We start from the raw sequence: 12429 nt of genomic DNA, 5'->3' as shown, positions 1-12429 counted from the left end.
AAGAAGAAGAAGATGACGACGACGACTGCCTATGTGTCTCAGTTGTTCAGTGGCTGCCTTCAGCTCAGGTCATGATCCCAGGGTAGTGGGATTGAACCCCACATCAGGCTCCCTGCTCAGTGGGGAGCCTGCTTCTCCCTCTCCCACTCCCCATGCTCCTAACTCTGTCAAATAAAAAAATGTTTTTAAAAAATTGAATTAAATTTAAAAAAAGAACATTTACTTTGGATTGTGGGGCAAATGGGAGAGTCAAGACTGAAGACAGAAAGATGGGTAACATCCAGCACAGGTCTGGTGTACAGTAGGTACTCAGTAAATGATGGTAGCACAGTAGTTACTAATATATGTAACCCACATGCTCATGGGTGGGTCTTTGTCCCAGGAACCCCCTTTCCACCTGCAGTGGAGTTCCAAAGCCCTCTCCAAGATTTCTGTGAATTCTTAGGATTATAATCTCATAGTCACTTCTGCCTTTAAACTCCTCCTGCTACTGGAATAATTCTACTCACAGACTTATGGATCTTCTCCCTATGGAATGTGCTCTATCTCTTCTCTGATGCATCATTCCCGACATGACACTCAGAAGCCTACCGTACTTTCTTTCAAAACCCACTCTTAGGAGTCATTTGTATTTCTACTAAATTTTACTGACATGAAAGATAAGAGTAAAAAGATGATAGAGGCGGGATTTATATCATAGAAGGAAAATAATTCCAAACAGAACATTATATACCCTTGTTCCTCAAACTCCATTAGCCACACCATCATTGTGGCCTTTGTCAAAGATGATGTCAGACACTGGTTAAGGAGGTAAGGATAGATTATTATTATTTTTTTTTCAGTAGTAAACTACTGCCATAAGGAAGGGAGTTCAATATGACCTGAAATCAACTTTGTGGAAACAGAAGGCTGGAGACTTTTGAAAGGCAGGGATGTGCTTATATGAAGGCACTGGGGAGTGCTGAGGGTGGGGGTGATCCATGTGACTAAGCCATCTGGGCTTGCTAACTGGAGCCTAACCAGAGAAGAAACAAACTTCTATCTTTATGACCAGAACTGGTGGTGCTAGTTAAAGCAAGGCCCCCACCAAAGTTAGGCCTTTATCTTCCCACTCAGGAACTGGGATTGAAAGCCACAGTTCTCTCCCTGAATGTTTGCATTTCAAGAAGATCTCTCTTCCATCTTCAGAGAAATGGTTTAGGATGGTAGATTACGTCTTACAGGCAGAGAAAGTATTTATAACTGCTAACTTTCTAAAGTAACTGCTGTAAGAGAGGGCTCGGGATCTATCTGCCTACCACCAGAGTTGGGACGGGAACAAACCAAATTCTCCTGGTGGCCTTGACCCCTCTAAGAGGTCCTGGGGTCATTCTAGGGGATGTGACCTTGAGCTGTTAGGAACTAAGCTAGTATTTAAGTCTCTAAGTGTGTGTAGGTGGGAGGTGTGGGGGATGAAACTGTAGTTTGCTGATCCTCAATCTAAAAAATATACCTAGAATTGAGCTTGTCGGCTTATAAGGTATGAACATCTTCAACTTTACTGGATAATACCAAGCTGCTTTCCAAAGTATTTGTAACAATCTGTATGCCCATCAGCAGTAGATAACAAGTCCAATTGCTTTTAATCCTTTTTATCATCTACATTTTTAATTTTGCCAACCGGGTGACTATAAAAAAGTGTATCATCCTGATTTCAAACTATATTATAAAGCTATAGCAATTAAAGCAATATGGCATTAGCATAAAAATAGATATATAAATTTATGGAAAGGAGAGAGAGCTTGGAAATAAGCCCATACATATATAGTTAATTAATTTACGACAAAGGAGCCAAGAATATACAATGGGAAAAGTATCTCTCCTTAATAAACAGTATTGGGAAAACTGAATAACACATGCAAAAGAATGCAACTGGACCCTTATCTTACACCATACACAAAAATCAACTAAAAATGGACTTTACTTAAACATTCAACCCAAAACTGTATAACTCCTAGAAAAAAGGGGGGGGGTAGCTCTCTGACATTGTTCTTGGCAGTGATTTTTTTGGCGATGACACCAAAAGCACAGGCAACAAAAGCAAAAATAAGCAAATAGGACTGCATCAAACTAAAAAGATTCTGCCTGGGGCACCTGGGTGGCTCAGTCAGTTAAGCATCTGCCTTTGGCTCAGGTCATGATCCCAGGGTCCTGGGAACCCCGCATCACATTGCATCTGGCTCCCGGATGCATCCCGGATGCATCAGCAGAGCATCTGTTTCTCTCTCTCCCTCCACGGCTCCCCTTGCTTGAACTCTCTTCCTTTCTCTCTCTCTTAAATAAATAAAATCTTAAAAAAAAAATCTGCCCAATAAAGGAAACAATCAATAAAATCAAAAGAACGGGAGAAAATATTTGCAAATTATATACCCAATAAAGGTTAATATGCAAAATATGTAAAGAATTCATAAAATTACAAAAACAAACAAAAAACAGACAACTGGATTATAAAATGGGCAAATGACCTGAATAGACATTTTTCCAAAGAAGATATACAAATGGTTAACAGGTATATGAAAGGTGCTCAATATCACTAATCATTAGGGAAATGCAGATGAGACAAAACTGCAATGAGATGTCACCTCATACCTAGTAGGACAGTTATCATCAAAACATCAAAAGATAAGTACTGGTGAGGATGTGGAGAAAAGGGAACCTTCATGCACAGTTGTTGGGAATGCAAACTGGGTACAGCCATTATGGAAAACAGTGTGGAGGTGCTTCAGAAAATTAAAAATAGAACTACTTTATGATTCAACAATCTGATTTCAAAGTATATATCTGCAAGAAATGAAATCACTATTTTGAAGAGCTATATCTACACTCCCATGCTCATTGCAGCATTATTAGGGAATAGCTGAGATATGTAAACAATGTAAGTGTCCATCAGTGGATGAATGGATAAAGAAAATGCGATATATATATGCACACGGAATATACATTGCAAATATGTATGGAATAATATGGAATATTATTCAGCCTTAAGAAAAAAAGGGGCACCTGAGTGGCTCAGTTGGTTAAGCATCCAACTCTTGATTTCTGCTCAGGTCATGATCTCAGGGTTGTGAGATTGAGCCCAACGTCAGGCTCTGCACTGGGTGTGGAGCCTGCTTAAGATTCTCTCTCTCTCTCCCTCTGCTCCCCCTTCTGCTTGCATGTGTGAGCCCTCTTTCCCTTTCTCTCAAATAAATAAATCTTTAAAACAAAACAAAACCCTCATGGAACTACATTCTTCCAATATGTGTTAGTGGGTGAAGAGGTAATGAGTTAGCAGTGAACATGAAAGGAGGAACAGATTTGAGAGGGAAGATGGTGAGTTCATTTGGGGGCATACTGAGTTGGATTTGAAGCAGAGAGAAATAGGGGCTAGAAATATGGGTTTTGGAGTCATGAAGTATTAGGACTTTTGAGTTAGCCAGGTGAAGGAGATTTGGATGGCAAGTTGGTGCTGGCTGTTGGCAGGAGACCTTTGCATAAAGCTGCCTAACCCAAGAATCAAAGGCTCACAAGAACCTAACCCTGTATTTTCCTGTATTTCCTGTAGTAGCAATGATTAAGTATTTGCTAATACGGTGTCGGTGGTGACTTTATAGAACATAACTACCTCAAATAATGAGAATCAGACTGTATGTTTCTCTGTTTTTACTTCTTTACCTTTCTTACATAAACGTCCAAATTTTCTTTGCAATGTTTTTGTCCTCAGAATATATTTCACTGGGGCGCCTGGGTGGCTCAGTGGGTTAAAGCCTCTGCCTTCGGCTCAGGTCAGGATCCCAGAATCCTGGGATCAAGCCCCACGTCAGCCTCTCTGCTCAGCAAGGAGACTGCTTCCTCCTCCTCTCTCTCTCTGCCTGCCTCTCAGCCTACTTGTGATCTCTGTCTGTCAAATAAGTAAATAAATAAATAAAATCTTAAAAAAAAAAAAGAATATATTTCACCGAAAATAAACAGAGAACTGTGTTCAATAATCGGTTTTCTCTGTGATGTTATAGCTTCAATTTAATGCACAGTTAGGTGTATTGATTTGGATGTGCTTTCAATTTTAAGTTTACTTTTTTCTTTTCTATTTTTTGTGTATGTAAAACATAAATGAGTCTATGGTTGAAAGTCTTACTAGAAAGAAAGCCTCACTCTCATCCTTATCCTCTACTGTCCTTTACAATTAGCCATTTTGGGGCTTCTGGGGGTCTCTGTCGGTTAAGTCTCTGACTTTTGATCACAGGGTGGTGAGTTCAAGCCCTGCACTGGGCTCAAGGCTGGGCATGAAGCCTACTTTTTTAAAAAAAGTGAATACAAAAAAAAAAAAAAGTGAATACAGTTAGCTATTTTTTCAGTGTCTAGTGTAACATCCAGGTTTTTAAAAACAGAAAATCAAGTGAATACATATACATGTATGTATTCTTATTTCCTCACCTTTATCATACTTTTTTAAAAAAGATTTATTTATTTATTTGTTTATTTGACACAGAGAGAGAGAGAGAGATCACAAGTAGGCAGAGAGGCAGGCAGAGAGAGAGGGGGGAGCAGGCCCCTTGCGGAGCAGAGAGCCCGATGTGGGGCTTGATCCCAGGACCCTGAGATCCTGACCTGAGCCAAAGGCAGAGGCTTAACCCAGTGAGTCACCCAGGCGTCCCTATTACACTTAAAAAAAAAAAGTTAATCTTGTAGGCTGGAAGTCACTGTATATCAGTACTTAGAAATTGTCCTCATGTTTTATAAGGCTGCGTGTTCACTTATAAGCACTCGATGGTTTTGTTCAACTCATTGGAGCAAGCGTTTTTAAAGTGCAGCCGATTAACAGTGCACTCGCTGGAATCAGGCCACATCACTTACCGAATGTTTCTTCTTGAGGAAAACGTCTACCGTCTTTGCGTCTGTTTTCCCACCTGTCAAATGAGGGTGTTGAAAAAATAGCCCACCGTCCCTTCAGTTTTATGAGCAGTACTATAGTGCATATATTCTAGCGCTTATGATTTTACATGGAGCAAAGGAAGCCCTCAACTTAAATACAAAGCAGGATGGGTGGGGATGGTGGTGATTTGCAGCAGCTTCAAGTGAATATCGGGGAAAACCCCGTGGAAACACAGAATATTTCCAGAGCCTGTGTGAAGTAGAGAACAGGAGCACGTAGGGGTCCCCGGGTCTGAGCCGGACGGGAGTCCCGGAAAATGACAGCAAGGAGGGCAGCGATGTGACGGTAGGTCAGGGACACGCTTGGCATAGGGAAACGTATTCCCTACCAGACACCAGGATAGGACGCTTTCGCCCTTCAGCCTCCGGGCAAAAAAAGAGTGCGGTGTCGTTTCCCTCCTTAGCCCACAAGACCGCGGGCTACAGCCGGCCAGGCACCGGCGACTGGGAGCTCTCAGCGGCGGAGCCGGGACTCCGGCGGAACTTGAGGGTTTCCAGCCTGGGCGGGGTCAGGGGCCGGACAGCCGGGGCGGGAGCGGGGACGGGGCGGGGAAGGGGGCGGAGCAAACCCGGGAAGGGGCGGGTCCGCTACCGTGGCGCCAAAACGCGAACATGGCGCCGGAGCGGCTTCGAAGCCGGGCGGTCTCTGCCTTCAAGCTGCGCGGCTTGCTGCTCCGGGGGTGAGTCTTCCCGGGGCAGTTTACAGGACGGGAGAGCCAGGGCCAGGCGACCGCGCCGGGCAGCCGTACGCGCCGCGCGCCGGTAGGCGGCTTGGCCTTCAATCTCAGAGACCCTTGAAAAACTTGAAGAAGTGAAATTGATCTGGCAGGGTCTAAAGGCTGCGATTCCTTCTTAGGTTTCCCCGAGTCGAAAACGTTTCTCCCAGGTGGGATGTGGCTCTCCTCCAGCATGTGGCCCTTGGAGCCGGAGAAGCGGCGGTCTGTGTCGCGGCAGCGGTTTATTGGCACTGTGACTTGGGCGCTTCTCAGCTCCCCCTCCCCCAAGTCTATGCCTTAGCCAAATGGGAATAATAACAGAGCGACTTCACGTTGTTGTGAATCCTCAGTTGAGCGACCTGGGAAAGCCCGTATGCGTGTCAGTAGTTGTTACCCTATTTTGTGAAAATTGTGAGCCCTTCCCTTTCTCAAATTTGGGTCAGGTATTATTCCTGAGTGAGAATTCCTAGAGAGTGAGTTAAAAAGTGGGTAAATTTGAAGCACATTCTTAGATCCGCCTCTTCCCCCTTAAACATTCCCTTTAGAACTTATTTGATAGGTTTCCTGGCCATAATCATGTTTTCCTGTACTTACAGAATGCACTTTTCTAAGATTTTTCTAAGTCTGTTTTGTTTTTTAGATACAGTATTTTTACAGTTTTTTAGATACAGTACACATTTAAATAACCTGCTGGATGGAATATACTTTTTTTGTCCCAGGTTATGACTGCATTTGCCAATGTGTGGAGAGTTTTTGTTTTGAAATAATGAGTTTTATGAGCCTTTTAACTTTGCTTTTGGTTTAGCGGTGAACAAAAGGCAAGAGTGGATATGCCCTGGGAGAAAATAATGAATTTTGTTCATTTGATCCCTAACATTTTGCAAATATGAGCAGTTGACCAATTAACTTTTTGTTCTCTTCCCTTAGAATTTGACCTAATACTCAGCTGTCACTCATCAACTAATTTAGTCAGAAATATGCTGAAATCCTGTCTACACAGGATCTGGGTCATATCATGTATAGCTTTACAGGGTTTGGTCTATCCTAAGATCACTGTGCTGAGGCAAGGAGTACAAGAGAGAAAGACACTGTGGAGCTTGGGGAACAGATAGCGTATTAGTTATTTATTGCTGTGTAACAGATTACCCCAAAATTTAGAGATTTAGAGGTTGAAAACAGCACACTCTTTATTATCTCACTTTTTCTGTGGGCCAGGAATTCAGGTAGGCTTAGCTGGGTTCTTTTTGTTTGTTTGTTTTTGACAGAGATCACAAGTAGGCAGAGAAGCAGGCAGAGAGAGAGAGAAGGAAGCAGGCTCCCTGCTGAGCAGAGGCTCAATCGCAGGACCCTGGGTTCGTAATCTGAGCCTGGGATCATGACCTGAACCTGGGATCATGACCTGAGCCAAAGGCAGAGGCTTTAACCCACTGAGCCACCCAGGCGCCCCTTAGCTGGGTTCTCTTAGCTTCAGGGTCTCTCATAAAGCTGCAGTCAGGATGGGGTCATCTCAAATATCTGTTGGGCAGGATTTGCTTCCAAGTTCATTCAGTGGTTGGCAGGATTGAGTTCTGCCACGACTCTTGGACTTGGGGCCTCAGTCCTTGCTAGCTGTTGGTTGGAGGCTACCCTCAGTTCCTTGCCATGTGGTCCTCTCCAACATGGCAGCTTCCTTCATCAAAGCCAGCAAAAGAAAGAGTAAGTCAGAAGTCACAGTCTTCTGTAACCTAATCAAGGAAGTAATATCTTGTTGTTTTAAAAATTTTACTTTTAAAATTACAGTACAGGAAAATGCTCCATTACTTTTACTATAGTCTATTGTTAGAAGCAAGTTACTAGGTCCAACCCATACTCAAGGCGAAGGGCTGCACATGGTTGTGAATACCAGGAGGCATGGATTATTAGGGGTTGTTTTAGAATTATGTCTACCATGGATATTAAGTAGTTCACAGTTATTTAGTTTCAGTTGTGAAAAGGATCTCAAGAAAGAAGTGCTCTGGTAATGTATAACATTGTAACTACTCTAGAATTAAAGAAGGACTTCATTAAAGAAGTGGTTTGAGCTGACTGTTCAAGGATGAACAGGACTTGAGTAGGTGAAGAAAAGAGCGGAGAAAAATGACCATATAAAGGCCCTGAGGCAGGAGAGCACTGGAGGAGCCTAAGGAGCTTTGGCAGGGGCCAGATCCTGTATCCTAAGAGCTGTCCCACCATTCACCCAAAATGTGTGTGATTTTCGGGACTCACCAAATATCTGTGGACCACCTTCAGGATGCTTGGCACGCTGCCAGAGGATGGCACAGTTCTAGTTTCCAAGGAGCATCATCCATGATAAATTGGAGAGTTGTGATACCCACACATGAAACAATCACTGAGCAACCCAAGTTAAGAACAATTAGTGTGATGACTATAACAATAACAATAACGTTAAGTGTGAAGTTGTATGCTACAAACAGAATGGCATGCAATTAGTTGATTGTTTAGACATTGTTCATTCTGAGCCCTATAGGTATTTACATCAGGGATTCTTGTGGATTTTTTTTTTTTTTTTAAGTTCGGTCTTACTAGGTTCTTTTGGAGCAGAGGGATTCTTGTGATTTGTTTATTTTATTTTATTTTTAAAGATTTTATTTATTTATTTGACAGAGATCACAAGTAGGCAGAGAGGCAGGCAGAGAGAGAGGAGGAAGCAGGCTCCCTGCAGAGCAGAGAGTCCGATGAGGGCCTCGATCCCAGGATCCTGAGATCATGACCTGAGCCGAAGGCAGAGGCTTTAACCCACTGAGCCACCCAGGCACCCCGATTCTTGTGTTGCTTCTATGACTATATTCATATATCATAGTTTTTTTTCTAGTCTAATTTTCTAATTTTAAGATTGAAAACAATATGAAATTACTAAAATTTACTTAAAGTAAATGCATCAGCAAACCAATAAATATATACTTAAGCGTCTGTTATGTTCAGGACATTGAAGCAAATAAAGTTCTGCCTTAAATAAAGGCGATAACTGGTACAAAGCTATTGTGATGTGTCAGATATGAGGTGTATAGGAATTTTAACAATTCAGAAGGGAGGGGAGGTTGCAGCAGGTAGGGCTGGTCTAGGAAGCCTTCCTCAAAAAAGATGTGATTTGGGGCTTTAAAAATGGTTATGTTGGCTGGGGAGAAATGGAAGAATTTGTGCAGAAAGGAGTGGAGAGGTGAGCACTGCTTGCAGTGAAGAGTGAATAGATTTTAGTTTCAATGCCACATTGATGAGTGTTTGTCAGTTCTGGGCATAAAACTTTGAGCCTCGGTGACCAGTGGCCTGCCATATCTTTTCTTTCCATTCAGGGAAGCCATTAAGTACCTCACAGAAGCTCTTGAGTCTATCAGTGAAGTAGAGCTTGAAGATGCACTGGAAAAGATCATTGATGCTGTTGAAAAGCAACCGTGTAAGAGACATTCTCTGATAGCTCTTAAATTGTTAATATAGTTCTATATCCTCGATTACATTTATAGATTTCAGTGGAAGTTGAGGATTCCATATGAAGATATTACAGGGTTATGAGACATACCCATGGTAGCACTTCTTCCCAAGGGGTAACTTCTAGTTCCATTGCAACTTCAGGACTTTTCCCAGAGACTCTTTTTTTTTTTTTTAAAGATTTTATTTATTTATTTGTCAGAGAGAGTGAGCACAGGCAGACAGAGTGGCAGGCAGAGGCAGAGGAAGAAGCAGGCTCCCTGACAAGCAAGGAGCCCGATGTGGGACTCGATCCCAGGAAGCTGGGATCACTACCCAAGCTGAAGGCAGCTGCTTAACCAACTGAGCCACCCAGGCGTCCCCCCAGAGACTCTTAAATTTCTTTCCTTTTATGGAGCTGTCACGGCTAGCTGTCCTGCACTTGACTTCTGATTTTGATCTGATCCTTACAGTCACTTTTGTCTCTTTGCATATCTACTACTTTGTCTTTTTTTTTTTTTTTTTAAGATTTTATTTATTTATTTGTCAAAGAGAGAGCAAGAAAGAATGCAAGCACAAACAAGGGGAAAGGCAGGCAGAGGGAGAAGCAGCCTGATGTGGAACATGACCTGAGCCAAAGGCAGACGCTTAACTGACTGAGACACTCAGGCTTCCCCCTACTACTTTGTCTTACTTAGGTTTGGAACTCCTAAAAATTTTGAGGGGAAAAAGAATAAGTGAGCAGGGCTAATTCTCCCTTCTGTCTTCAACCTTTCTCAAGGGATCTTTTTATTAAATATTTAACCTTTTACCACAAACACGGACCTACAAAGGAGGAATGTTCTTCTAGGCGCAAACATCCAGTGTTTCTAGAGCACTGAGGGACAGAAGCAAGTGTGGCTTGCTCTCAGGCATTATATTGATCTAGTTTCTTTGATTATGTAGGAAGACATACATTCCATGATAGATGAGAAATTACTGTCTTATTTTCAGTTGTAAAGGCAGAATTTTAAATATACCTTTGCTTTTAAAAACTGCTTTATAGTTGAAAATTTAGAAAATTATTACTTATGAGAAAGTAGTATATATTCCTTTAAGATGGTGCATAGTGTCTTACCTGAGAACATAACAAATTGTTCAAGGGTGTCCACTCTGGAATCAGGCTGGCCATGTATACTTTTTAGCTGTGTTCTTGGAGAATTTATTCAGTCTCTCAAAGTTGTACTTCCTCCCCCTTTAAGATATTAGCATATGAACAATAACCTATCTGTAAGGATATCTAATCTAATGGCATAATGCTTGTGAAGTACTGCGCATAGTGTCACACATTTAGTAAGGGCTTAATAAGTGGTAGCTGTTATATATGTTACTATCATGCCTATGGAAACACAGCATTGGTGCTGGAAAGTTCTACTAATGCAACTAACCTTGCATACAAACACTTTGTAAGTGTTTATACAACTGAATTTATATTATTAGATGGTCTTTAGAAAAGTAAGGCATTTGGCTGTGTATTAGGATATTACAAGCGTATTTGAGTGTAAAAAGATGAAGGTTTTTGAGATATGGCTTCTGTTATTGTTCTGACCTAACCCTTTTTTTGTCCTAAAAACTATGTAATGAGAATCTCAGGGTTAGTCTTTGCAGATTATTTTTAGGAAAGGAGCTATCTGTGGAAATAAGTAATTTTTATGCCTGTTTCTAAAATTGAACTTTGAAATTCTCTTTTCAGTGTCATCAAACATGATTGAACGGTCAGTGGTGGAAGCAGCAGTCCAGGAATGCAGTCAGTCTGTAGATGAAACTATGTATGTGGATAAAATGAACTTCCCCCCTGCTGGCAATATGAAGTGCTTATTTTAAATGATTTCCCTGGGGAAAGAATTAGTGATCAGCCTTTCTACAGTGGTTATTTCTGAGTGTTTCTTTCTTTCCTTTTTTAAAAAAATTAACATATAATGTATTATTTGTCTCAGGGGTACAGGTCTGTGATTCATCAGTCTTAATTCACAGCACTCACCATAGCACATACCCTCCCCAATGTCCATCCCCCAGTCCCCCTATCCCTCCTTGCCCCTCCACTCCAGTAACCCTGTTTGTTTTCTGAAATTAAGGGTCTCTTATGACTTGTCTCCCTCTCTGGTTTCATCTTGTTTCATTTTCCCCTCCCTTCCCCTATGATCCTCTGTCTTGTTTCTCAAATTCCTCATATCAGTGAGATCATATGATAAAAATATGGAATGCTTCACAAATTTGCGTATCATCCTTGTGCAGGGGCCATGCTAATCTCTGTATCGTTCCAATTTTAGTATATGTGCTGCTGAAGCGAGCACTCTTAGTGTTTTTCTTTTAAGTGATAGCTTGCATTATAAACCTCATTAAGTGACTCATCTTTACTATTTTTTTCCTGGAGATTTGAGATTACAGTGTTGTTTATACCATTAGTAACTTTTGCCACTACCCATTGGATCTGAGTTTATATTCTGTATGCTTCCAATAAATTGAATTTTCAGAAGTATACTTTGCTTTTGCTCTTAGGAAAGTGAGGGGTCCATAGAAGTTCAGCAGCTTCTGTTGGGTCCCACGGTCAATGGCAGAGAGGGTAGAACCGTAGATTATGATACTTTCCACTAACTCATGCTATGAGAACTTAGGAATTTATATGGGAATAATTTTTTTGGGTTTCATTTCCAGGTGTCCCTCTTTTTTTTTTAAAGATTTTTATTTATTTATTTGAGAGAGAGAGAGAGCATGAGAGGGGAGAAGGTCAGAGGGAACACAGACTCCCAGCAGAGCTGGGAGCCCGATGCGGGACTCGATCCTGTGACTCCGGGACCACAACATGAGCGGAAGGCAGTGGCTTAACCAGCTGAGCCACCCAGGCGCCCCCAGGCGTCCCTCTTTTCCTCTTTTGAATAGGATACTTCTTTCCAAATTCACACGGTTTAACTGGGAGGAAAACAAGTGGAAAAATGGACAGAGAGTATTAATTTTAATAGTTTTTTTCCCTCTTTGGGGCAATGGGGATCATTGACAGGAGTCATTACCGTATTAGAGCTGCTAAGAAAATAGAGAAATTGAGGAATATTATTTATTTATTTACTTAAGAGATTTTATTTATTTGACAGAAAGAGAGAGAGAGAGAGTACAAGTAGGGGGAGAGGCAGGCAGAGGCAGAGGGAGAAGCAGATTCCCCACTGAGCAGGGAGCCCTATATGGGGCTTGATCCCAGGATACTGAGATCTTGACCTGAGCCGAAGGTAGACGCTTAGACTGAGCCACCACCCAGGTGCCCTGAGAAATTGAAGAATTTTAATTTTAA

General features: G+C 41.8%; 1 protein-coding gene across 1 annotated transcript in view; it reads left to right on the top strand.

Moving 5' to 3' along the window:
- Positions 1–5562: 5562 nt before the first annotated feature.
- The window catches only part of POLE2 (DNA polymerase epsilon 2, accessory subunit), a gene marked incomplete at its 5' end in the record, with an annotated part of 32049 nt that continues 25182 nt past the window's right edge, over positions 5563–12429 (top strand). Inside the window, 3 exons of the mRNA XM_080808567.1 lie at positions 5563–5630; positions 8996–9096; positions 10840–10915. Coding sequence (XP_080664693.1) covers positions 5563–5630; positions 8996–9096; positions 10840–10915 — 245 coding nt within the window. The remainder of the gene's footprint in view (positions 5631–8995; positions 9097–10839; positions 10916–12429) is intronic.

This window comes from Martes martes (assembly GCF_963455335.1).
Source record: "Martes martes genome assembly, chromosome: 7".
Lineage (NCBI taxonomy): Eukaryota > Metazoa > Chordata > Mammalia > Carnivora > Mustelidae > Martes > Martes martes.
The sequence above is the reverse complement of the archived record's forward strand: the minus strand, read 5'-3'. Positions and strand labels throughout refer to the sequence as shown.